This window comes from Silurus meridionalis, chromosome 13, assembly GCF_014805685.1.
Source record: "Silurus meridionalis isolate SWU-2019-XX chromosome 13, ASM1480568v1, whole genome shotgun sequence".
NCBI lineage: Eukaryota > Metazoa > Chordata > Actinopteri > Siluriformes > Siluridae > Silurus > Silurus meridionalis.
The window spans coordinates 18860575-18888248 of record NC_060896.1 but is presented as its reverse complement, the minus strand read 5'-3'; the positions used below and the strand labels follow the sequence as shown (position 1 = coordinate 18888248).

The 27674-nt window shown below is 38.0% G+C and overlaps 2 protein-coding genes across 9 annotated transcripts in view; one reads left to right on the top strand and one right to left on the bottom strand.

The window, feature by feature from the left end:
- The window catches only part of fbxo36a (F-box protein 36a), a 43384-nt gene that overhangs the window by 7294 nt on the left and 8416 nt on the right, over positions 1 to 27674 (bottom strand). The window lies entirely within an intron of this gene.
- zbtb38 (zinc finger and BTB domain containing 38) lies at positions 635 to 27659 on the top strand. Of its 8 annotated transcripts, XM_046865213.1 has the most exons (8): positions 1924 to 1939; positions 5421 to 5499; positions 8273 to 8393; positions 9201 to 9363; positions 9560 to 9568; positions 9679 to 9774; positions 17644 to 17712; positions 21972 to 27659. In XM_046865213.1, exon 8 carries the CDS (start codon positions 21972 to 21974, stop codon positions 25776 to 25778), a length of 3807 nt encoding a protein of 1268 aa, XP_046721169.1. In that variant the 5' UTR covers positions 1924 to 1939; positions 5421 to 5499; positions 8273 to 8393; positions 9201 to 9363; positions 9560 to 9568; positions 9679 to 9774; positions 17644 to 17712; the 3' UTR covers positions 25779 to 27659. The 8 variants fall into 8 exon arrangements, with proteins under 8 accessions (XP_046721162.1, XP_046721163.1, XP_046721166.1 ...); XM_046865206.1 differs by lacking the exon at positions 17644 to 17712 and adding exons at positions 635 to 654; positions 1123 to 1180 and having other exon boundaries at positions 1891 to 1939; positions 9201 to 9774; XM_046865210.1 differs by lacking the exon at positions 17644 to 17712 and having other exon boundaries at positions 1923 to 1939; positions 9676 to 9774.

The window sequence follows — 27674 nt, the reverse complement described above, 5'->3', positions numbered from 1 at the left end:
GTGATGAAAGTAGGGAGCAGGTTGAGAGGGCAGTGAAGTGGTGCAGCTGCAGGGAGAAGAGGTGGAGAAGTTGGAGGAGTTCAGGTACCTGGGGTCAACAGTGCAAAGTAATGGAGAGTGTGTTAGAGAAGTGAAGAAAAGAGTGCAGGCAGGGTGGAGAAGAGTGATAAAAGGAGTGATTTGTGATAGAAGAGTATCTGCAGGAGTAAAAGGTAAAGTTTATAGGACTGTGGTGAGACCTGAGTATGGTTTAGAGACAGTGGCATTGCGTAAAGACAGGAGGTGGAGCTGGAGGTAGCAGAGCTATAGATGTTGAGATTTTCATTGGGAGTGATGAGGATGGACAGGATTAGAAACGAGTTTATTACAGGGACAGCATATGTAGGACGTTTTGGAGACAAAGTGAGGGAGGTTTGATTGAGATGATTTGGACGTGTGCAGAGGAGGGACATGGGGTATATTGGAAGAAGAATGCTGAGGATGGAGCTGCCAGAAAGAAGGAAAAGAGAAAGGCCAAGGAAGAGGTATATGGATGTGATGAGGGAAGACATTCAGGTAGTTGGTGTGAAAGAGGCAGATGTAGAGGACAGGGGGGTATGGAGACGGACGATCCACTGTGGCGACCCCTAATGGGAGCAGCCGAAAAAATAAGAGGTAGTATGATTATTATATTACTAACTGCCTTGGCTGAATGTGATAACGACATCTGATGGTTATTTAGTGAATTTCATATATTTTCTTTGCAACAGGTCAGATTTGCATCATATTTTAAATCCCTTGTGGGCAAAGTGTAATAGTCCTGTTCCATATGTACATACTATGTACTTAATTTTTTTTTCTTCTGTTGAGTATTTAGTTACTAGCTAACAATCACTTTTTAGAGTAACTTATAACCAACACTGCATTGGTACTGCATTTATCGATGAATAAGATATAAATAGTTAATATTATTAACAACAAGTAATTCTTTGTGCAAAATGTAAGAAGGCAAATTATGCTGTCAACAAAATTCAATTGCTCTTTCATTGCGTTGAATTGTCATTTGCAGATTTACAAAAAAATCTATATAAATCTGTTAGTAATGAACCCAGTCTAACTGCTGCTTGCTTAATTTATTCACAGGTCTAGTGCTTCAGGTTTTCCTGTTTGGATTCCAAACACAGACTGCTGCCAACTGCTGGTATGGCAAAGTGACATTCTCTCACGCAAGCGCAGAACATACACACTACAGCCTACAAATTCCTACGTGGTCGTGGAGTTAATTTGTCTTATTTTGCATCGTATGAAGCACACTAGAGAGAGCAGGATGTTTTTTGAGATTTCACCCACAGTAATCTTAGTGGAGCTGCTGCAACTGTTGGTAACAGCAGTTTTTTTCTAACCTTTTTTATATCTACAAAACCTGTTATTAATGCTTTTACATATTTACTTCAATATGCATATTAATTCAACTTTAACTAAGGCCAACACAAAAAAGAAAAGAAAGCTCTTTTTATTATTTCTGTTTTTATTTCCAATCAATCTTATATAACTTTTTCTTTCATATTTTGATAGTCAGCTTTTGAATCAATTTCACTCTTCAGTCATTCAGCTTAGATTGAAAGCGTTGTTCATACGCAAATTTAAAGTTTACGTGTCACGGCTTGTGCTGTTTTGACGAATAAACCGGCTGGAAATAATGATCCATCTTTAAATGGTGCTGATGCCATTTGGCAGAATAAGGCTCAGATTATTTTAATAAGATATACGATAAGATATACTTTTATTCGTCCCACAGTAGGGAAATTTCTTAAGTTTTATTATTTATAATACATAATAATAAAATAAATACATGATGACAACTCGCATAGCTGCATCCTGAGCTGTGGTTTTCTTTGTGTGCCTGTTTAGCTTTTTATTTTGCAACCCTCAAGGGATATATCCGTTTTGGCACCATCAGGTCAGTATGCAGAAAAGTTGGATTTTTTTTTCTTCTCTTTTTTTTTTGCCAAGGTTTGAAATTATACAAACACAAAGCAAGTGTAGAAGTACATAAAAGTTATAGAAAAAAAGGTTTACAGAATGTAAACCAAAAAGAATCCATGTATAAAATTCCAGACAGAATATAGATTATACAAAATCTGTCTAATTGAATTGATTTCAAAAGTGTTTAGGGATTACAAATCCTACGAATCCCCCCCTCAATGTGAAGTCTCTCTGCAACCACAAACTAAATCTTATTCAGACATCTACTTTAACAGGATCAAAATGTAGGATACATGTAATTTCTTGACTTTTTGTGATTGCAATGCCTAAATATGTTACTTCAGGTTTAACTGGAATTCCATAAATAGAAAGTCCCATACAATATTTAATGGCCATTAACTCACATTTGCCTTTGTATAGATTAAGACCTGACGCTGAAGAAAACTATTTTGTCATCAATCGTTAAAAGAGATTTAGGAAGCATCTCTTAAAAATCTGCCAATTGACTAATAATGATTCGTCGATCCGCTATACAGACACCCCACAGAGAGCAGGAATAATTAGGGAAAAATGGGACATCCTTTTTATCCTGGTCATCCTTTGGTATATGCAAAACCAAATCGATACAAGGATTTTTATAATACATCTGTGCTCCAAAGAATCAAAAGCCATTTAGAAATCTAAAACCAGAATAAAGCTGTCCTCATATATCAATTCTGAGTAAAATCCAGCCTTATATTGTTAACAATATGCCTTTTACTTGAAAAACTAAATTGTGTCTCATCTATTATAGAATCCTGTAGATATTTTAATGTTTTGGTAAATTAGAGTGCTATAATTTTGTAGTCATGGTTAAGTAAAGATACAGTGGGGGGAATATGTATTGGATCCCCTGCTGCCCCTTACAAAGAATTAAACAATCTAGAATTTTTATGGTAGGTTTATTGGAACAGAGACAAAATATAAACAAAAAAATGCATTAAAATTAATTACAAATTAATTTGGATTTGTTTGAGTGAAATAAGCATTTGATCTCATACCAAATTAGCAGGAATTCCCCCCACAGACCCAAATTAGTCCTTTCCCTTTATAAAAGAACTCCAACTCGTTATGTGTATTAAAGACACCAGTCACAGAATCAACTTCTTCCATTCAAACATTAAAGACCAATGAGCTGTCAAATGGACAAGATTGTAGACCTGCACAAGTCTGAAATGGGCTACAAGACATTCTTGATCTTATATTTTTGGTCATTGTCATGCTGGAAGACCCATCCATGACCCATCTTCAGTGTTCTGGCTGAGGCCAGTAGGCTCTCATTAAAGATTCTACAATGCATGGCCACGTTCATGTAGTGAAGCCTTCCTGTACCCTTAGCAAAGAAACAGCCCCAAAGCAGAACGTTTTCTCCTCAATGTTTGACAGTGGGGATGATGTTCTTGGGGTCATTTCTCTGCCTCCAAAAACAGTGAGTCAAGTTGATGCCAAATAGCTCAATTTTGTTCTCGTATTACCACATCACCTTCTCCTAAGCCTTCTCTGAATCATTCATGTGTTTGTTGGCAAACTTCAGACTTTGGTGTGTTACCAATGGTTTTCTTGGTGACTGTGGTCTCAGCAACCTTGTGATCATTAACAAGCTTCTCCCATGTAATTCTGGGCTGATCCCTCACCTTTCTCAGAATCATTCTTACCCCATGACGTGAGATTTTGCATGGAGCTCCAGCACGAGGGCGAGCGACTTATCTTGTTTTTCATCCATTTTCTAATTATTGCGCCAACAGTGGTCTCTTTCTCAACAAGTTTCTTGCTGATGGTCTTGTAGCCCATTCCAGCCTTGTGCAGGTCCTTTGATAGCTCTTTGGTCTTGCCCATGGTGGTGGAAAGATTTGAATGGAAGAGGTTAATTCTGTGATGGTATCTTTTATAACCATAATGAGTTGATATTGAGAGTTCTATCAAAGTTCTATCTCTGTATGCTTTCTACAAAGACACTAAGTAAAAAGAAGTATATTTCTTTAGAAAACAATATGCAGAACTCTGTAGCAAGCCCATCAGTTCCAGGTGATTTATTGTTTTTAAGCTCTGTATTGGAATTATTTATCTCTATTGAACTTTCACAAAAATTTCTGTCTTTTTCTTTTTAAATAGTCTTGCAATGTTTAACACACTCTACAAATGCACAAGCTGCCTCTTCAGAATAAATGCATTGGAAAGTTGGACTGTAAAAATCAGCATCTTCTAACATCTAACAATCGATCTAACAATCATCTTCTTGAGGATTATAAGTAATAGTTCCATCACATTTAAAGATTCAATTAATGAGTTTTTGGAACAGTTCTTTTGTTATCTAAAAAAAAGAATGCTGTATTGCATTCTCCCTCCTCTATCCATTTTTCTCTAGACCTTATATAACTATGTGTCTCATCTAATTTACATTGCAGTTTAGCATATTCAAGCTTATCAGATTCACAAAGTAGCCTTGAAAACTTAAAAGCTGAGACACTACCTTATTTTCTTTTGCTTGTTTAAGTTTAGCTAAATTACTACCACATTTTCTAAAGAACGTTCAAATTCCAGCAGCTCTCATTAAAAACAATATGAATCTAGCACTGAAGTTCTTCTCCAATATTGTTCTATCAACCCTATTAACCCTTAAGAAAGATGGTTTTGAACCTCTATGGTTTGTAAAGAGGAGAAACATGAATATTGACTTGTAATTATTTGCTGGGCTTTGGGGAATAAAAAAAATCCCCAACTGAATTAAGTATAACATTTGGATATATGTTTATCCACTGCTGTATATTTTCACTTATCACCTCCAGTAAATGAGTACAATGGGAAAAAACCTTAGCATTACGCCTCCCTAGTGCTTGGTGAGCTAATGTATAGGTTTGTTGTGGGTATGAAAGCCCCACCTCTAAACCCAAGGCCCTAGCCAATTGCCTGATCTGGTTATAGTACATACAGTTATATACTGTACTATAAAAACAAATTCAGATATTATGATTGAATAGTATATACAACAGTTTAAGTCACCTATTACGAAAATAACTAGATTTTCCTTTCGACTCTCATAGCCCAAGCTATTGGTTAATGACCTGGTCAACAGTTATTGTTGTTATTGTTGTTTAAATTTCCATTGTGGTTATCATGCCTTCTTGACTGCAATACCCTTTTCTCTGTTCTCTAACAAGGCTAACCTAAAATCTAAATCTATGTTTTTTTTATTATTTTAATTCCTCTACCGTTACACGTTATAAAGCAGTCTTCTATTAGTTTTTTGTAAGTGTATGTGTGTAAGGCACAATATATATAGGGAGATATGGGACATATAAATACCCTTAACAATATATACACATATATCTAATGTTCAGTCTCCTTTGCAAAGTAAATCATATCGTGCGGTTCTGCAAAAAAATTTATCTATTTATCTTTTTCTTTTTTCTGGTCAGGGCCTGGGCTCGAACTGGTTTCAACTGTTGTTGGGCGTGTTAGAGAGTCCAGAAAACAACTAAATTAAAGAAAATCAAGGTAACTAAAATACCAAGATACAAAAGTAAATCCATAACTTAAAAGGGGCGGAAAAATCTTAAGGACTTGGGGAAAAAGCAGTTTCAAAGTATTTCTCTGGAAAAAGCACAACAAAGCAACAAATCAATCAATACACAAAAACAATACCTTACAGAGGGACAGTGCTGGAGACTGAGAAAACTAACCACAAAAGATTGACCACATAATATTAAGGTCAAAGCAAATGACTGACAAAAAGGAAATCGCCGTTTAAATTGACTTAAGAAACATTGGCGACACCTGGTGGTGAAAAACAAAGAAAGCCATTGACAGAAAATGGGGGCAGAATCATGACAGGATCCCCAAATCCTGACAGATCCAGACCATATCTTAGGAACACTGGACATGACTGGACATGGATGACTGCTATCTGGCATCATGCACACACTCAATTTCGATGTATAATGTCTCTGCATTATATTGTCTGAAACAATACAGTGGTGTGAATTTCTTGTTTTTTTGCATGTTTCACACGTTAATGTTTCAGATCATCAAACTAATTTAAATATGAGTAAAAGATAACACAATTGAACACAACATGCAGTTTTTAAATGAAGGTTTTTTATTATTGAGGGAAAACAAAATACAAAACTACATGGCCCTGTGTAAAAAAAGTGTTTGCCCCTAAACCTAATAACTGTTTGGGCCGCCCTTAGCAGCAACAACTGCAATCAAGTGTTTGTGATAACTTGCAATGAGTCTGTTACAGCGCTGTGGAGGAATTTTGCTCCACTCATCTATGCAGAATTGTTGTAATTCAGCCACATTTTAGGGTTTTCGAGCATGAAAGGCCTTTTTAAGGTCATGCCACAGCATCTCAATAGGATTCAAGTCAGGACTTTGACTAGACCACTCCAAAGTCTTCATTTAGTTTTTCTTCTCTCATTCAGAGGTGGACTTGCTCGTGTGTTCTTTGGATCATTGTCCTGCTGCAGAACACAAGTACGCTTCTGCTTAAGGTCATGAACAGGTGGCTGGACATTCTCCATCAGGATTTTTTGGTAAACAGCAGAATTCATGGTTCCATTTATCACAGCAAGTCTTCCAGGTCCTGAAGCAGCAGAACAGCCCCAGACCATCACACTACCACCACCATATTTTACTGTTGGTATGATGTTCTTTTTCTGAAATACAGTGTTACTTTTACACCAGACGTAATGGGACACACACCTTCCAAAAAGTTCAACTTTTATCTCACAGAGTATTTTCCCAAAAGTCTTGGGGATCATCAAGGTTTTTTTTGGCAGAACTGAGACGAGCTTTTATGTTCTTTTTGCTCAGCAGGGGTTTTGGTCTTGGAGACCATTTTTGCCCAGTCTCTTTCTTATGGTGGAGTCATGAACACTGACCTTAACTGAGGCAAGTGAGGCCTGCAGTTGTTTGGATGTTGTTGTGGGGTCTTTTGTGACCTCTTGGATGAGTCGTCGCTGTGCTCTTGGGGTAATTTTGGTCGGCCGGTCACTCCTGGGAAGGTTCTCCACTGTTCCATGTTTTTGTTATTTGTGAATAATGGCTCTCACTGTGGTTTACTGGAGTCCCAAAGCTTTAGAAATGACTTTATAACCTTTTCCACACTGATAGATCTCAATTACTTTCTTTCTCATTTGGTTCTGAAATTATTTGGATCTCAGCATGATGTCTAGCTTTTGAGGATCTTTTGGTCTGCTTTACTTTGTCAGGCAGGTCCATTTTAAGAGATTTCTTGATTGTGAACAGGTGTGGCAGTGATCAGGCCTGGGTGTGGCGAGAGAAATTTAACTCAGGTGTAATAAACCACAGTTTTAACAAGGGGGCAAACACTTTTTCACACAGGGCCTTTGACTGTAACTGGGCAAACAAAGGGTCAAGCCCAAGTCTTACTGATCTTAACAAATCATTGGTCAATCAAATGAGCAAGAATTAAACAAATGCACCACTGAGACTCTGTTTTGCCTTTGCTGTTTAGAGGAAAAGCTAGAGAGCAGGAATAAAAAGTATTAAAAAAGCATGTGCATTTCACACCTAGGGCTTCAGTGGTGTCCCACCTGAATCAATTCACCTCTTAATACGATCATTATGACACCACAGCTATAGAAACCATCAGTAATATACAAAAATGCAGTATAACAGAGTGCTGCACCACAGACAGGAATCTCATGCAGTGAGAACAAGTGCCATTGCTAAAGCAAGACACCCAATTACCACAAATCAACAAATCTCCTTTCAGTTCACTGCCTGCATACATCTCTAGCAGAAGCATCAATAATAACTTCATAAAATGACCACAGGGCTTCCTGCATTGTTGTGCATTTTTGCGTGCGTTACGGTTTTCCTGGGGATTTAAAATGAAGGCAAATGGTGTGTTTTGGTGCAAATTCTACAGAAAAGAAAATCTAAATGGTTCCTGAAAAAGCTTTCCAAATGTTTTGACTAAATCAGTTTCTCCTCTGTCAGCTATTATAGAATAATAAAAAAAACAGCTGTTGAATCTACATAAATATATATTTGAGCTTGTGTAGTTTGTTACAGATGTGGTTTGTGAGCTCTGACTAGTGCGCTTTTTGACCATCCAATCAAAGGATGTGAAAATGCTGATGTTACTGTATGCCTGTTAGATGGGAAAAATTGTATACTATTTGTGGATGTATTAAAATATATTTAAAATATATTAAAACATACGTGATTTTGATGTTGTTTAGCCCAGCAGAGAAGGCCTTGCTACCACTGACTATACTGTATTTTTTTTCTACTTTAGTAGGTATACCGCCATCTTGTGGTGAGTCGCAGGGCTGCGGTTGACCAACAGAGGGCGCGTTTATAACGAGCAAACACACACAATGTCCTGGATGACGATCAGGAACGTCATGTACGGAAAAGTAGGTGTTATTAAATTCTTCCAGTGCGGGCTTATAAACACCCAAAACAGTTATGCAACCTGCTCTGACCGAATACAGAGAGCTAAAAATCTAGCGGTACACACACGGAGTTTGGGAACAGCGTCAGATCCACTGAAGATTTAATGTGCTGTTATGTAATTTCCAGGTCAGGGATCTGGCATGAGAGAGAGAGAGAGAGAGAGAGAGAAGGCCTGACAATGACAAAGCATGCTAATAATTGAGATTAACAGAAAGATAAACATAAACCGTCAGTTTGAATGTGTGAGAGAAAGAAAGAACGAATGAGTGTGTGTTTGAGATTAAAAGAGAGAGTGTGTGAGAGAGAAAAAAAACTCAGAAGAGAGAGAGAAGGCCTGACAGTGTCTGAATTATGCTAATAGGGATAAACAGTAAGATAACAGAGAAAGAGAGAAAGACAGAAGGAGAGAATGTTTGAAAAAGAGGAAAAGAAAGCAAGGGTGTGTGTGAATAAGAAAGTAAGAAATAAGACAAAGACAGAAAGAGAGAATGTGTGAGAGAAACAAAGGAAGAGAAACTTATGTATGGTAATAGGGATAAAAAGTAAGAAGCACAAAGAGTGAGAGAAAGAAAGACAAAAAGAAAGAAAGAAAGAAAGAAAGAAAGAAAGAAAGAAAGAAAGAAAGAAGGCCTTACAGTGGCTGCAGTGTGTTAATAGGGGGATAAACAGAATGGGAAAGAAAGTCTGAGATAAATAAGATGAGATAATGAGGGATTTGTTTTCACGTACCACTCACTCTCTCTCTTTTTCTCTCTTTCATTCAACAGAGGAATGACACAGCATTTTGGGGCCAAAGGAAGGGCTGCTGCCGAGGGAAAAGAGTGCACCACAACACAAATGTACACACACACACACACACACACACACACAGAGTGATGCACAATGCTGCTGGTTTCGGGCTCATGACATAGTCTGAAAGAAAAGAATCAGGTATGAGAAACAACTTTCTCAGTTTCTCACTTTGGGAATACTTAAAATAGCACATGAGTATTGTGTTTGTGTGAGAGAGAGAGAGAGAGAGAGAGAGAGAGAGAGAGTGTGTTTTCAGATGACATTGTAGGACAGCTGTGACAGTGAATGACTCTGTGTGTGTGTGTGTGTGTGTGTGTGTGTGTTTTCCCCAAAGGTTTCCAAGGTAGGATGCTATAGGAGAATGGTCCTTCATGATGTGTTAAAGCCTTCTGCATGCTACTCATCCAGCTCGTTTTCTTTTTTTTCATTATTATTATTACGAATCCCCAGCAGGCGGCACTACACGCTGCTTTGCAGACTCTGCATTTACTGTGTGGTCACAGAAGAAGCAGACAAGAGACGATCATGATCGGGACAGCTGCTCTGCAGGTTGGTACACAATTACTAACCCTACTCTGGCTGTGACACTTCACACACTTCACTAATCCTTCTGCGCTCTTTTCTCTTTGGTATTCCTGCATGATGTCATCGCCTTTGGCTGTACAGCAAACACAGAGGCGTGTGTTTTTGATGTTTTTTTTTTTTATGTGCCGCAGCATTTCCGTTGCATCACTGTGAATCAGACACTCTTCTTGTTTTTGTGTTTTGTTTTTTTTTTTTTCCCCAGACCTGACCAATCCTGTCACCTGCTGCGTTTCATTCCTGTTTTATAACCGCTTCTCTCATTCCCTTGTTTTCGCCTTTACCTCTTGGCTGCCCTCCATCACTCGGGCCTATCTGTTACTTTGTCAGCTCGAGTGAAGTGCATTAGATGAGGGCTAGAAGAGCTCAACTTACCCAGAAGACATTACTGCAATGCAACATTGTGTCCTTGGTGAAAGAAGGCAGCAAAAAAAACAAAATAAAGTTTTCCACGATCGGCTGTCTTGAATCACGTCCGTGTTCCATATGTAGAGTCCGGCTATAAACGGAAGACTATAAAAGCACTAGGCGGCATTCCAGTACTGCTTTTAACATTTTTCCTTGTCCCGTTGCCCTCCTTTTCTTTCCCCTTTGGCAGTTGTCCATCCTGATGGCTGCGTGTTAGATGATTATTAGATGAGCATTGACTCAGGTCAGGAGCAAGTCATTGCTGTACATATATAGAAAACACTGACTATGAGCAAAATCATATACATCATATAGTTAATTATCGTTTTTCTTTCTTCTTATGTCAGCTAATGGAACTGTGCTACTGAACATGCTGCTGGCTTGTGAGAGGGAGCATTGTACATTTAAGTAAACCAAACCATGAGCAAATCTCTGATGAAATTCCTTTAGTTGTTTTTACATAGTAACAAACAAGCTTCGGGCTCTCTGGTTTGACTCTGAGCTCAGTTTCTTTCTCTCCACATGGGTTTCCTTTTGGTTCTCTGGTTTCCTCCAACATTTCACATGTAAGCTGGACTGGCTATACTAAATTGTACCTATGTGTGAAGAAGGGTGCATGAACATCTCATCCACTGATTATTCTTTCCTATTCGATCCCAGTGTTCCTGGGATAATCCTGGAAGCACAACCATAACCCTGACCAGATAACACGATTGCTAAAGATCACCGAATGAAAAATTGGACACTCAAGTCCGCTACTCAGCACACAAACAAGCGAGCAAAGCTTTTTTTTGTAAATCTGTTTGGAACTTGCATCAGTACCTCTCCTTGCATGGTTCTGCAAGTGCACACTGGCGTCCGGTACATCAAATGCACTTCAGCAAGGGCACTTTGGCAGCAAAATGGGCGCATAGCTCAGAGTGATTTGACACTGAATAGTCTGCACTCCTGTCTTTTCAGGATGGGTGAGTTAGTGTTAACATGTTAATGCTGTTCATGTTTAAACAGGAAGTGAGGGATGATGTGGCACACCACCTACGCCTGCGCTCGGTGACTCAGATAGAAAATAACACTGCGGTTTGCTCACTCTCTTGTAGTGTGCACTATACTTGGCGGTGTTGTTTCCTGCACCTCCAGGCCATCTCGTTCGATCATGTCTTCATCACAATGCTGATCAATATACACGTTTGGATGGAAAACAGAACTCAGCCTATGCTCAGGGCCTATCCTGATGGCAGGTGTGTATGTGTGTGTACACACACAGGTGGGAATGGAAACAGAATAGGAAGGCAATGAGACACCAATGACGTCATCATATTGCTGCAGCACATTCACCCGCACCAGGTGTAAATAAGCTGAACGATGAAAGACGGGCTGTCCAAACTCTGCATTGCTCAGAATTAAAGCTTTCTGCCATAACGGGTTAGTATTCTCCCATTAGTATTTTGTGTGCGCACAAAAGATCATAATGTGTCATGAGAAATTCATATTTAAAACATTTGTATGAAAGCACATAAACGATTCATCAGTTCAATTGAAAATATTCATCCAATAGCGTGCATACTCACTACAGACCTTTCATTTCCCTCTTGCCTTTAGCTCAGTGGTCCATTAATGTATTGTAGTATTAAAGGAATAAAAGAAGTCAGACGTGGTTTTAATGGCCTTTCTGACCATCTCTGCAGGACCACCTGAAATCCATAATCCGCCATTTGCTTTGCCCTCAAATCCTTTAGGAGCCTGTCGGTAACATACCCAAGGTCGACACTTGATTAAAATCTAGGAGATTTTTTTCACACACTTCTGCATTAACTCTGGTTTGAAAAATCTACACATTCAATACATCTTGTGTAGATCTGCAGCTAGAAATGGTACCATTGGTTTATCTGTCTGGTACTTTGCCAGAAATGGGGTGATTTACTCACAGATTAAGCAAAATGTATCATCAAATGACTTAGTGCCAGGACTTGGTGTTCTTTTCCCTTCAACAGCACTCACATATGTGGCCAAGTTTGGCAAGATCTACAGTGCTCTCTCTAAGACAGGAGCGTTTTCTACCCATCTTGCTGGGCAGAATGATAGTAGAAGAAGACCATCTTGTGACTCAAATATATTCCTTTTCGAAGGGGCAGGGCAATCAGGAGTTGGTATGTGGCACGTAGAAAAGCATCGGCTCTCCAACCTGTTGATGAAAGTCCTTTCTAAAATGCCCCATTCACAATATGCAGATCACAACTGCCCAAATTCAGGAGGAACAGTCCATATTAATCTGCAAGGGACTTTTTGTCCTTGTAAAAGGACCAATTAACATTTGGTCCATCCATGGATATTTGCAACATGTTATTTATTCTGGCAATGCCTCAGTGCCTTTCTCGAAGGCCAATTTGAGATCATCTGCTCTGGCATGCCCCATGAACTAAAAAATTGTGTCTAAACCTGATCACCATTCCAAAATCAGACACGAAAGTCACACTGTTTTGATTGTGATTCCCAGTTGAGAGACTCATCAAAAAGCGACACATAGTTCTCATGTCCAAATTTGAGCTTGTTGGTGAGCAAACATTTGAAATGGGAAGCTAAACCGTAAATGCATACGTAGGCGCACATTGTCCGGCCACATGAAAAAAGCTCATTGCAATTTCACTAGCAGGGAACCTTGCAAAAAATTGTGACCTGTAGAAATAAAATAAAAACTATGATCTCTCCTGAACATATAAATAATAAAAAATGTTACAAAATACATGAATAAAAATCAAGCAGGCCTTTGATTAGCATTTGTTATCACTACAGTCAATAAGAACCACAAGATACAACCTTTACTTTGTAATAAAGACATTTCTAAAGGGGATTATGAACACTCCTTTATGATTAAGAGTCCTTCGTTTTATAATAAATTTATGCTGATAATTTATTATCATTAACTTAAGAACTAAAGGTGTATTAAAACATATTAGGAGTGTAACGGTACACAAGTCACGGTTTGGTACACACTTTTTTGTAAAGTCATGATTCGGTAAAATTTTTGTATGGTTGGTGGATAGAAATGCAAAGCATAAAATCGATTTTTTATTAAGCATCAAAAGTTAAAATGTTAAAAACAATTTAAAATGCATGTTTGATTAAATAATATGTAAAATTATATTTATTATTTTATTAAAAAAAAAAATAGAAAAAATCTAATTAATGCAATACACTTTTATATTGATTGAATTAAGTAATCAATGAAATTGGCATGCAAATTAAATTAAATAAATAAAAGTAAATCAATTTTAAGAGAAATTCTTGAAGCTAGACATAAAATGCAAATAAAATCAATAGCTAGTTTTAGCCTTAGCCACTTCCTGCCATGTCCAGAAGCCCTGTACCAGAAAATTTCAGTATGAATGCGTGTGCCGTTACACCCCTAATAAATACTCTATACATGTCTACATGTCACCTGACAAAAAAACCACAATGTTTTATTTAAAAATAGTCAAAATGCATTTGGAACAATAATTAAACACTAATACTTTTCAAAGAAAGTACAGTCACAATTAAAACAACTAAGAAACGTTTGTTACTGCCAGTCTACACAGTCCTACTGTACCTGTGTGCTAAATATTGACAAAACAGAGGTTCTTCTGGGTGGCACCAAGTCCAATTTGTCAAAATTCTATAGTTTCTCATTTTTCATTGACCTCTATAATCTCCTCAGGTTAAGAGTCTGGGTTTTGTCCCTGATAGTACATTGTCTTTTGAAAAGCACGTGAACAATATTACTCTGTATCTTCGGATCATCATCTTCCGTTCCTCACATCCAGTTCCACAGCTGTTCTTGTACATGCTCTAGTTACCTCACACATTTACTATTGTAACTCTCTTTTGTTTGGGTTACCACACAAACTCCTTTATAAACTTCATCTTCCTCACCCCTTTCCCCTTACTGTACCTTCCGTTTAGTCACTCTGGGGTTTAGGGCATTTAGCTGGGCTGCTCCTCATCTGTGTAATTCTCTTCCACAATCAATGTGAGATTGTGACTGTCTGACCACTTTTAAATCATGCCTCAAAACTCATCTGTTCAGACGAGCCTTTTCTGATTCATTTTAACAGTCAATTAGGCATTTTGAAATATAAATGTATTATTATTATTATATTACTGCAGTAACATATGTTTATATATACTTTTATACCTTATCACTTTATACCATTTCACTTTTACATTTTTTATACCAGCACATGGACATTTTAATGACAATCATTCTGGGTCATTTTAATCTGTACTCTGTCTATATCTGTCATACACATCCATCCATCCTTTCTGTTTAACTCATGAATGTGTATATACATACTGTATATTATACTTGTTTCCTTCATTGCGTGTGTATGTGTGTGTGTGTGTATATATATATATATATATATATATATATATATATATATATATATATATATATATATATACACACACAATATACTTTTATTCTTTATTTTATTCATTTTAACGTTTTCTTTACTTTAATCTTTATATTGTATTTCTTTCCATGTTTACAAGTCAGACAGTGAAAAAAGCATTTCACTATGTCATACAGTACTTTGTATGAATGTGTATGTGACAAATTAAATTAGAATTTGAAATTGGATTTAATGCAATGAGGAGAGAAGGCTGATTGAATGTACACGATGGTAAGCAAGCTGGAACGAAAGATAAAGATTGCAGCTTTATTATCCATAATTATTCCATACTAGTTTTAGTTTTCCTTTTTGGTGAATCATTACTTTGTTAAAAACATTTAAATGTAAAGATAATATTATGAATACATTTTGCAATTGAGTGAAAAAATATGGATAATATAATTGGCAAAATTAAATAAATAAATAAATAAACAAACTACTGCCTGTATATATAACTTATTTAATCAACAGTCGCCTGAGGGCGCTATACGTCCACTGTCAAGTGCAAAACGCTGCTCTGGAAAGTTCGATACTTCTATAATAATATACAATGATGCATGCTGATACATATGTTTGCTGCCTGTATATATAAAATATACAATTATAAAGAAAATGCTTAGCATGACTTTCATTCATTATTATAAGAGAAAATTCAGTACACATTATATACAGGCACGCAGAATATGAACTCAAAGCGTGCATTACGTCCCTATTTCAGGCTCTTCTACTTGACTCTACATAATATGCTTTATTAATACGGTGTTCATTCTTATTCTTATTAATAGGAATGTTCCTTTTGGACACAGCAAGTGTCACAGGTCAAATGTCCCCCAAGTCCTAGTTTGAATAATCAAGGGGAAAATACTCGAACACGACTAGCAATGTTTAAAAATCCCAAAACAAATATTCTAGAAGTTCTAGTTCTATAAGTTTAGCAATCCGGCTATCATTTCATTGTATTTAGACAGACTCTTAAACATTTACTGACAAGATTAATTAATATTATCATTCTCAAAATTAATATATTAAAAAAAAAACACAACAAATTGGGTTTATCTATAGTTAAATAAAACATATTAAACTGAACTAACAAATAACACAACTAGACAAAATTTAGATGACTAAGCAATCAAGACCTTACACATTGGCCTTTGACAGGAAGTAACATAGTTTGGTGATTGTCCAGTAAGTTAAAATGGGGGAGAGAGGAAGAGAGGGGACTAAAAAAGAAAATGACAAGGCTTTGGTTTGCCAAGAGACTGAAGTCAGTCAATCTCACAATCAAAATAATTACTTAATTCCTATCACAGATTTATAAATCTTTTTTCTTGTGTTATCTTTTAATAAATAGAATCGATTATAAATGCAGAGGTCAGTGGGATCGCTTGTTTTGTGTGTGTGTGTTATAATAAAATAAAGGGTATTACTGTTAAGTCTTAAGAATGACCGCTGGATGAGTGGGGCTTTCAAAATAGCAAACAAAAATTTATATCTTTATTATATAATAAAAAGATTGACAGGTTTCATTTCAATCGTTAAATTAATCAAATAAAACTCTGTGGGAATTTTTGTGGGAAGTCGAAGCTTAAATGCTACAACTCTCGTTTTTTGTATAATAGGAAAACATTGCAGTATGTGAAGGGTTTTCCCAGGCTGCCACATGTATACCGTGGGTAGAGGACCTGAAGGGAGAGTACATCAAATGGCAGTGTTCATGTTTGACCATTTTGATGCTCAAATCTTTTTGGAAAAAACTACGAAAAATCCTCAGTTAAAGAACACGACACTGTTTTGCTCCCTCAATCTCTTTCTTGTCCATATTTCTGTTTCTCTTTACCCAGTACACATATTTAACCTGTTCTTGTTTTGTAACATCCGCCTGCCCTACATCTCTCCTTATTTATTTATTTATTTATTTATTTATTATTTCCCATTTTTTTAATCCCTCCTCCTGCCAGCCATCATCTTCCCTTGTGTCTTCATGCCCTCGTTCATTCTTCGCTCATGCTTTTCACGCACTGTTCCATCTGTGCCCTTGTTCTCTCCCCCATCTCGCGCTCTCTCTCGATCTCTTTCTCTCTCGCTCTGTCTGTCTCTCGTGTCACTACATTGATCAGGCTGCAGCTTAGCTGCATTAAAATATGCATTAAAAAGGGCTGCAGAAAGCGAGATGAGCCTGTCTATTCTGTATGTGTGGGACAGACACCATTTACAAGTGTGTGTGTGTGTGTGTGTGTGTGCGCGCGCATGTGTGTATGCAAATGTATAGACACTGTTTTTTTTCCCCTAATCTCCTGCTCGCCACCACTGCTGCTAACCCGGGATCGCCATCGTTTTTTTCCCTCTGACATTAGCATCCTAGGGTTCTGCTTCTTCCGCTGTATCTTTTTTTGGTCATTTTGCCTTTCAGCTTTCCTCTCTGTTTCTTTTCTTCCTCAACCTCTACAGAGCACTCGTTCCTAGTGTACTATCATCCACCCTTTCATCCTTTTCCCTTTTTCGCAGCATGCATCTGTTCAGCTCTGCCTTTTTCTTTTCCCTCGCTCTCTCTCACCGTCCATCATCTTCCCTGGTGTTTCGGCAGTGTTTCTGACGCTAGCATCGTATCGTACTCAATCCCTCGCTCTCTCTCACTCCCACCATCTACATCTCTCTGTCTCTCGCTCTCAACCGTTTTTCAGCCATGTTGATTAAAGTTGCAGTGGCTATTCCAGAGCAAAGTCGATGCCACCTCTGAAGCTCAGCGAAAAGAGAGCTCTGAGAAAAAATAGAGAGCGAGAGAGAGAGAGAGTGAGTGCATGAGAGAGAGAGAGAGAGAGAGAGAGAGAGAGAGATGACGCACAGACTTTGAGAGCAGTGCTAGACAGCAAGCAACGAGTCAAACGAGTCAATTTTTATTTTCGTTGCAAGATGGCGCATTTTTCTGTTTCCTCTGTTTCACCTCATTCTCTGATTAACAGAAATAAATAGTACGTTCTACGTGTTTCCTCTTCTGCAGAAAGCGCTGTGATGCGATTCTTGCTCTCCATATGACTGGACACCAGCAGCTGGGTGTCATTTTGCTGAGGTAGGGGATTTTTTTTCTAATTTTATTTTGATTTCTAATTGGTTAGAAAAAAAAAAAATCTGATACTATGATTGTCCACCTTTTTTATTTTCCATTGCAATTTTACGATGTTTTAAATGAGGGTGTGGCAGCATTCGTTTCCGCACATCTGCAGACGGGGAGTTAGAACGCGGAAAAAAAACAAAACAACACAATCCGTGTTTAAAACAAACAACAACTCCCAACAATTAGCTAGTGCATTGCATTATTACGCAGGTTTACTAAATTGTACGGCGAGCCGCCATCGCAGGAAAAGATGCAGCAAGCCCACAGTGTGAGAGTCCAGAGGCTGAGCAGACAAAACCCACACACACACACACACACACAGACACACACACATTTAGGAGCAGAGCAGGCAAAGCCGCCTATCCTCCATCTTAACATATGCCATTGAGCTTAAGCACAATTTTTACTCTGTTCGCCATTCATCACCAAGCTTAATTGCTGATAAATCTGTTGCCCTGACAACAGAGGCCTGTTTCAGCAATGATCATGCCAACTTCTCCGCCTTACTACATAAACTCTGCACACTGACTTTAGATTTTTGTATTTGTGCGTTGATTTTCTATACGCACTTCAACGCACAAAATGTTATAAATCGAAACATTATTTTAAAGTGTATTCCCAATGATGACATACTTAACTCTATGTGGGTGGATTAACTGTGCCTTTTTTTTCTGCTGTGTAATTCATGTAGCGCTTTGCATGTGGTTTTCTATCTCTTTCTTTTTTCTGACTCATGCTCTCGTATTCAGAGACACACTCACAGCCCCATAGCTTTCACAAACCGCATGCGGATTATAAAGAAAATGTTTATTTCCTTTTAAAAAACACCTTCGAAAACAGGAAATCTTGCGTCTTTTTAACATAATGGCATGTGTGTGTAGGTGTTAATATTTCTTTTGTCTGCTGTTTTTTTTGTTTCATGCTAACTGCTAGGCAGTTTCCATTAGGTACATGTGAAAGAAATTTGCAAAAATCATTTTCAAAATATATCATAAAACCAGGATGGTACCAGCTTCGTTTTTGTGGAAAATCATGACGCGCAATCGGCGTTCAGAATCGATAGTGATCTAAACCGTCAGCCAAACCCCAGCAGCCATTTTGTACTTACTGAGGCTGAATCATCTCTGGATCGTGATTTTAAAATGGCTGCGCTGCAGTGATGAAATGGGCAGTAGTGCAACTGACACGAAGAAAACCGAATAAGAAACGCAGGTATAAAGGAATGCGGTCGGAGGATATCGAGATGCGGAGAGAAAGGAAGAGCGATAAGATAAATTTAAAGACAGATAAAAGGTAATAACGACATAATAAGCATATAAAAAGAATGTTAATACAGTAAAATGTGAAACATTTACACACAAGTGATTTTATTTGAATGTGAAAAGTAATAATATCCAAAAACTAAATACAAATAGATGTTGGTTAATGGAATTCGAGAAACGAGATACAGGAAATCAGCATTAGATACTTTCAGTTGATGCTCTTAGCATAGAATATACAAATGCCTACACACGCACGCACGCGCACACACACACGCACGCACACATTCAATGATAGTTATCAGTATTATGACCTGCAAGTATAATAACCTCTGGATCAATAAAGAATTAAAAACCAACAACAAAATCTATGAAGTATTTATGAAGTATCAAGTGGACAATGGAGGAAGCATTTTTGGGCAGCATTTGTAGTTGTAATGAAAGATCCTCAGAGCAGCCCCTCTCTTTAATCTCCTATTTCTCCATCTGTATCTCTGATATACTGTGTATAGCTCTACAACACAGGGTTTCTTCATTAAAGAGGGTGCAACCTGTTTAGGGACCTAAGAGTCCTTGAGTGTCGCTTTGCTGAACAGTTATTGTGCTTAGCACGCGAATATTAAGTCAGTAAATACTGAGGGAGAAACATTTTTTCCATTGTTAAAGCTCTGCTGCCATCTTGTGTTTTGCAACAACGGTGTAAGCGTTCATTCTGTCGATGCTGTTTACAGTTCGATGTTCAATGGCGCATGTGTAAGTAAAATAATACAAGTTAATATAACAAGATTTAAGCAACATCTGTAAGGTAAGTATGATACAAATATTTGTATTTATGGTGTTTCTATGACTCAGATATATGTGTAGTTTGTTTTGCTGTCAAATATACGGTCTGTTGTGGAAAAAGAATAAATACCACATAGTTTCGATGCAGTGTCTTCATGTGCCTAATTTCTAACATCAACCTCATTTATCTATCTTGTAATAGTTTCAAACCAAACAAATATTTCACCAGATTTACAAAATCTAATGCACGGATTTACTTTATACTCCTGTTCATAAACTGCTAATTAACTGTAAATCACCAGGCGAATGCACAACAAAGGAAACGCCATAAAAAGGCCAAGGTCAATGAGTTTAAAGAATAAAATGACTACTAAATGGAAAAAAAATTTCTCAGAGACCGTACTGGAATTAGTTTTCACTCATGTTTACAAGATTTGATTAACAGAATTTGTAAAGGCCATATAAAAAAAGAATCTGAGATTCATCAGGAGTCCTCACTGATACAAATTATATACATGGCTGAATTTCTGCCGTTTATAACAAAAGCCTTTTTTTTAATTTTGAGATACGGTAACTATCATGTTACGGCTGAAGGGTGTTTGCGCTCTGATGTGTTCAGGATAAGCTGGATGATTGCAGACACCACACAAGGGAGTATATACCTCTTATTGAAGGCTAAAATGCCAGATTGGTCACTTATATTTTCGGATATGTGCCAGCAGCAAGATATCAAAGCATGGACAAAATTGGGATTGATTCAGTCAGCCAACTTAGTGCTGGTTCTAAAGAGTTGCACAGCACTAATAGATGATGCAATGCCACAGACCTACAAGGCAGCTTTCATTGTCTGAAAAAAATGTTACCAGTAAATCCATTGCCTTAAAAGGTGCAGCGTTCCATTAATATCAATTCTGCCATTTACACTGTCTCACTGTATCACGCCCAATCTTTTGTTGCATGTATTTGCAATATATTAGAAGCCTGATGGGAGCTGAACCACCTGCCTGTCTTCCTCCATTAAATTGCATAGTTTAATTTACTTTTACCTCACTGCTGGAGGTTGAGGTATAGCTGCAGACAACCCGAAAAATTATCCTAAATGAAGAATGACAAACCAGATCACAAAAGCTCAATTGGCATTATGCTAAACCATGAAGATGGGCAGTGATTTATGCACATTCACTCAGTGTTCATTTCATGCATTAAAAGTCTACTGTAATAGTTTTAATAATTCAGCCATGGTGGAGGGATTTCAAGCATAAACATGCCACAGAATCTTAGTGTTTAATGTAGAATTTGGAACAGGCCACTCCAAGAAATAAATTATTTCTGAAATTAGGAATGCAGTCATGAACTTTCAAGATTTAGTGAGATTTGTTGCCTTCCCTTCTTCTCCACTGAATGAATTGAAAATGTATTTATCTCCAGTTGAGCAGCTTTTAGCAGCAGTCTGTACTGCTAAATTTGTTTTCGTATAATGGCGCTCAAAATGGTTTTGTTGTTGCTCCATTACATTCTGGTGGTCCATATTCAGTGGTCCCATTTTTTTTAAAGCATTGGTCTTTTAGAGACTTACTTTGTTATATCTGTGATGGGGAAAAGTTGGCAATTATTAATTGCTAGTATTGCTAGCCAACCCCAAAACTATGTACCTATGTTTATTTCTATTTAAATTAGATATCCACCAAATTCTTTGTGTGTGCCAACAAACTTGGCCAATAAAGCTGACTCTGATGGTATTGCAGCCACTAACCTGCCTGGAACAGGAAACTTTGCTCTAACTGCTGTAAAAACTACATATTTAATACTTTTATTTAACGTGTTACCTCATTAAAATCATATATATAAGGCTTAGGTCTGAAAAGCTTTTGTATAGTTGTCACCATGTGTATATAAGGTTTTGTATAGGCCACACTGTATGGTGTATGTATTTTATTTTATTTCCTTAAATTAAATTGACCATTTGTCCAATTAAGTATGTTTTAATTATTTAGCATGTTAAAACCTTGGTCATTGAGAAATATATTAATAGAAAAGTACCTTAAGTTTATATCTCAGACGTTCTGAGATTTAAACTAACATTAAAAAGTTCTCACAGAAATTTTCTATACAACACTGACCACTAAAATTATGTCCATATGACATTGTTTTCTCTTTCATCCATACTTATAGATGATGGTGGTCCATTCCAGCTTTAATGGAATGATGGACAACCTGCATCCGCACTCTGTCCTTTCTCGGCTTAGTGAACAACAATCACATGGCCTGTTCTGTGATGTTACCATCGTTGTAGAGGACATCAAATTCCGTGCTCACAGAAACGTCTTGGCTGCAACCAGTGGGTATTTCCGCAATGCTTTCACAGCGCCTGAGACTTGCAGTTCCAGCCAGGTGCTGGAAATTCCAGATCTAAAGTCAGAAGTTTTTGCCAGCATCCTTAATTTCATTTACTCCTCCAAAGTGGATTTAGCAAGTAAAGGGGACAACAAGTCTTTAATAGCTGCAGGGAAAAAGTTAGGGATCCCCTTTCTCGAGAAGCTTCTTGATATTGAAAGACAAGACTCTGGAATTGCACAAAGCCAAACCATTGCTAAGTCAGAAAGTTCGCTGAACCAGACAAAACTTTCTGTTTGTTGCACTTTGAAGAATGAAGCACCACGACTTGAGGAGCAGGAGTGCTCCAAAGGTCCACGTATTACTAATGCTTTCTCCATCACAGAAGTGCCAGAAGTTAACAACCCATTTACTTCAGTGGACTCACATAGTAGTGGTCAACAGTCACCAGACATGGCGCACCAACCACTATCAGGAGTACCATCTGTTGAAAGTGATTCGGTTGATGCTATGTTTGAACACTCATATGCTGTAAGCCAAGGCCATCAAACATCTGAGCAAAAAGAGAAGGTACAAGAGTATGATAAAGAGGCCATAAAGCCTGCAGCGTTACCCTGCAAGACTCTGACAAACCATAGGCTTGGTCCTATTAAAAAGCGGCATCGACATTGCAAAGCCCTGGCACCCATATCCAACGAACCTAGTGAACTTATTCAAAATCCTGTTAGCAGTTCTGTTGTACAAAATGGTCCTCCTGACTCCACATCTATGCTGCAGTCTCCAAGCTCAAATTCAGCCTTGTGTTCTGCTCCAGAATTGTTGCCTCCACCTGAGATTTTGCCCCCACAGGATGATGATCCACCTTCTTTGGTTCCTGAGGATGTACCAACCTCTACAACAAACCGATGCTTGCAATGTCCTGAGGCATTCAGCAGTTCAGCACTTCTTGCTGTCCACATGCAAAGCCACAAGAGAAGATTTGTCAGTCATCTGTTTTGCAAGTACTGCTATAAAAAGTTCATACACTTGAAAAGATTGCGCAATCATGAACAAGTGTGTTTGAAAAGTCTACCACAGCTGGAGTCAAATGACATAGAGGCTTCAGTCAGTCTAGACTCAAACAGCACACCCATCCTAAATGATAAATCGTTTCCAAGTTCTGATCTTTCAGACACTCCACAACTTGATAGTACATTATTAGGCCCAATGGATGCACTTCAAGAAGAAGTTACAGAATCAAACGGTCAACGAGCTTATAAATGCAGTGTGTGCAAACGAGCCTATGTAACTCTGTCTAGCTTAAAAAGGCATGAGAATGTGCATTCATGGCAAAGGGCATATCCTTGCCACTACTGCAATAAAGTCTTTGCTTTGGCAGAATACCGGACCAAACATGAGATCTGGCACACAGGGGAGCGGCGCTATCAGTGCATTTTCTGTTTGGAGACCTTCTTGACTTACTACATCCTCAAAAACCATCAGAAGTCCTTCCATGGCATCGATCCACGTCTGGCAGTAAAAAAGAAATCTGCTAATGGTGGTTTCAAGGGAAGTGTATACCCAATAAAGCTCTACAGACTTTTGCCAATGAAGTTCAAGAAGAAAAGGTACAAGACTTACAGTCATACTTACTCTGAAACCATCGGCAACCACGAGAATTCTTTCACTGCCCCACCAGATCTTAACTCACAAGCTGATCCACTCAAAGGCACAGCACCTATTTGTAACTCGGAGAGTGCCACTAGTGGCCAGTCATTATTTTCAATGCCTGTGACTTTTATGGCAACACCAAAAATGGTGGCTTCGGAAATGCCTCACATTACCTTCGACCAGCCATGTGATCAACATGTAGAAACTCAGTTGCCTTCGGATAAGAATTTGTCTCGCGTAGAAGAGGAAGGCTTTACATCCACTAAAACACATACTGGATTAGCTGGTTTTCAGGCCACTGTGTCACCTGTTTTTGGTTGTGGATACACCCAATCTTTGACAACAGAGGAAAACACAAAATCCTCTACAATAAGGCACAGAAATGACTCTTCTTCCATGCAATGCAGTAGTAGCACAAGCAGGGATGGTCTGCCATTCCTAAACATACCGCCTGTGTGCTCATTTGAGGGACTGAGTAAGCTTAGTGAATTATCAGCAGCTGCCCAAACTATTGAAGTAATGGCTAATCAATTGCTTCAGCCACAGCCGGAGACCCTAATGCAGAATCTTCACCCTAATGGAAAGACAGAAACATACATTGCCAAGCCTGCTTGTCCTGGTCCTTCAGTGAATAGCCAAGTCTTGCCACTGTGCCAGATAACTGTCAAAATCGGTAATGAGGCGATTATTCGTCGCAAGATCAAAGGATCTAAGCTGTTTCCAAAGAGGAAAAAGAGAAGAAACTGGAAGCAAGATAATAAGGAAGGTAACACTGCGGAAGACGATGTAGGATTCCCAAACTTGCGCTTACGGACAGACGTTTCAAGCTCGGTCACAGAAGATGAGCCATACGAGGATGTGAACGATCCTGAAAACGATAAACTGTGGCGTCCTTATTACACATACAAACCTAAAAAGAAAGGCAAAAGATTCCGATCCAAGCGGAAAAGATTAAAGGTGGCTCAATACTACACAAAGCCACTGTCTCCTGAACCAGATGATAACTTCATGGAAATGGATTGTGGTCTAGAGGACAGAGCAGCGAAACCTGAGTCTAGGATGGAACTAAGGAGTCAAAGTCCAAAAGAAACATTTACCTGCGGTCGCTGTAGTAGCTCTTTCGTGACTTCAGCATCCCTTAGCATGCATATCATCAACTGTCATCAATCTTGCTGCAAGATTTGTGGTAAACAGTGTCCTCTCGAAGAGCTTCCTAGTGCAGATGTCCCATTCGTTGGGGATTTTGCCTGCCAAAGTTGCACCGAGGACGGCTCCTGCTTTAACTCGACAGAGATGACTCGTAGCCTGAGTACTGAAAAGCGCTACCGCTGCTCATACTGCCCGCAGCGGTTCCTCTACCTTGCCACCAAAAGGAGCCATGAAGCAAAACATCTCGAGAGGTTCAGTACAGAACATAGCTGTCGGTACTGTTCTAAAGTGTGCAAATCTGCACTGCTGCTCGGTATACACGAGAGCAAGCATTTCAATAAGGTAAAAGAGACAGAAAATAGTGAGATCAAGGCAATCTCAAGATCATATTTGCCCGCTTCAGAGAGCAAAGAACAACCGAAGATTGAACCTTGGGCAAGTCCTGAAATCTCATTACCACTCAGCCCTAAAACTGAGGAGGCACTGGATGCTACAGATGATAAGGGAATTTTCCCCAAAATTTCTAAACACCATAAAAAATCATCCATTTTGCTGTCCTATAAAGGTGACAGGACTTCATCTCCATTTCATCCAGAAATACAGAGAAGAAAATCTAAGAAGAAAAGCTTCGTGGAATTTTCGAAAGACTCCACTCGAGGCTTGCTTGACACTGAAGTGCATAAAGGCCATCTTTCGAAAAGTTTAACAAACAACCATCTCAACACATCCAATCTCTATTCAACATGTCTGACGAGAGTGCCTGCTATTAAGGGAGCTCCCCTGCAGTCACCCAAGTCAGAGTGGCGTATGTGTAAAGAGGAACCTGGTTTTTACACCCACAACTGATCCTGAAAAAAATGAAATGCGGAAAATGAGGTTACATAGTAAACTTTAATGAGTGTAGTACAAATACACACATTTCTAACTGACAGAAATGGAAGTTGCTATAGTCACTTTACAATGGTGTAGATATAAAGTATTTTTTAGTTGTTTTCTGCAAAATACTGTTGGTAGTTTTTTATGTTTTTTCTACGAGAGGAGAAAATTATATTTTTTTATGATTTCATTCGTCTCCTTGGATCAAGTGGGTGTGACTTTGCTTATCAGATGCATAACAGAAGCAGGACTTAATCACATTGTAAAGACTGAATTCAAATGTTCTCATATTCACGTTCACATTATTCGTTACATGCACTTGAATGTGTTTCATTCATTTTTCATTCATTTTGAACTACTCTTTTAAATGAATTAAGCTAATTGTTTGACAGTTGACAATCGCTGGGTAGATGCAAATCGGATAAATTAAAATCTATTTTACTCAGTGTTTGATTATTTTGAGAAAACAGGTAGTTCAAAAGGAACTGAAGTAAGTCATTATTGTGACTCAAATGGGTTGACAATGTTCAATTCAGCGAAATGCAATGGTTGATGTTACAGTGATTGATACGGTATGTTAACCCAAAGTGTTTATGATGCCCTCTAGTGGCTGGCTGTATAAATTGATCCTTGCCTTTATCCAAGTGAATGGACTAAGCTATTTTTTCACTTGTTAAGTCATTTATTCCTGGCACTTAAGCGCTGTAGAATTTCTCTTCCTATTTATATTTCTTCCAGTTTTACTGTTTATGATGAGTACATATTAAAGAAGTAACATCCTGTAATAATGCACTTGCATTGAAGGCACGCAGACACTTTTGTTATCTGCCAGACCTACATAATTGGGGTCTACACAGTACATGGGGTGTTGTATTAATTAAAACTTATGTTTGTGTGCCTTCTCCTTTGTCATTGGGCACAGCTGTAATTATGGTTTCATTAGTGATTGACTAATGTTTCACTTGCCCTGTAGTTTAATCTGTTTGTTTACAGTTATTAATATGGTAAAATATTTGAAGGTATTGCCAAAGTATTCCAACTGCTCAAAGTTATTAATGTGGGCTGGCTTTTAAAATAAAGTTTAAGAAATGGGCAACCTGTGCATGCCCAGTGCAGTTTTGAATGTTTTATGAATGTGATAGTTCTCTTTGGGTGTTTCTTTTTTGGGAGAGGATTCTTTTTTTTTTTTTTGCTGACCAAGTAAATCTATATAATCTGTAATTTCTGATTTGATAACAATTGTATTTTTGTGCTTTGTTTTATTATTGTGACCACCTGTAAAGACTCCAGAATATGATTTGTACTGTACTGTTCCTAAATCCACTGCTCTAGCAGTACAGATCTTGAAGACATGCACATTTTGTATTCCAGTATAGCTTTAAGCAGTAGATCCACCTCATTTTTAATCCATACTTATGAATCTTTGCATTATTATTTTGTTTCAAAACCTTTGGTCATGTTGAGATTTGTCATATTTCTGTTTTGCTTCTCAGTATACATGTTTTTAGAGTTATTCTTGACACGTTAGACATAATACAATAAGACACGTTGTCGCCGCGTTGGAGTTCTCAGGTCTAATTTCTGTCCTATTGTTTTTGCATTAATACACATTTTGCACACCTTCAACATCTTTGTAGCGGTTATTGGTAAAGCTCGATTCATATTTGCTACTCTTGTCTGAGTTGGTTCGGAGATTGGGATTTTAGAAAGTGTTTATTATTGTAAAATATCTAAACTCTTATCTTTCTCTTCTGAATAACAGCAATGTCACTGATCGCTATAGGACCAATGTTCCAATTGTTCACACAAATGCTCCTATGAAGAATACGCAATAAATATTATTAATTGCAATAAACCTGTGAGTAT

Bases quoted from the DNA above. Each gene is read 5' to 3' on its own strand.
- zbtb38 (XM_046865206.1), top strand. From the start codon at position 9,619: ATGCTACTCATCCAGCTCGTTTTCTTTTTTTTCATTATTATTATTACG. The intron at 9,775-21,971 runs GTTGGTACACAA...CCATACTTATAG, and splicing joins TCGGGACAGCTGCTCTGCAG to ATGATGGTGGTCCATTCCAG.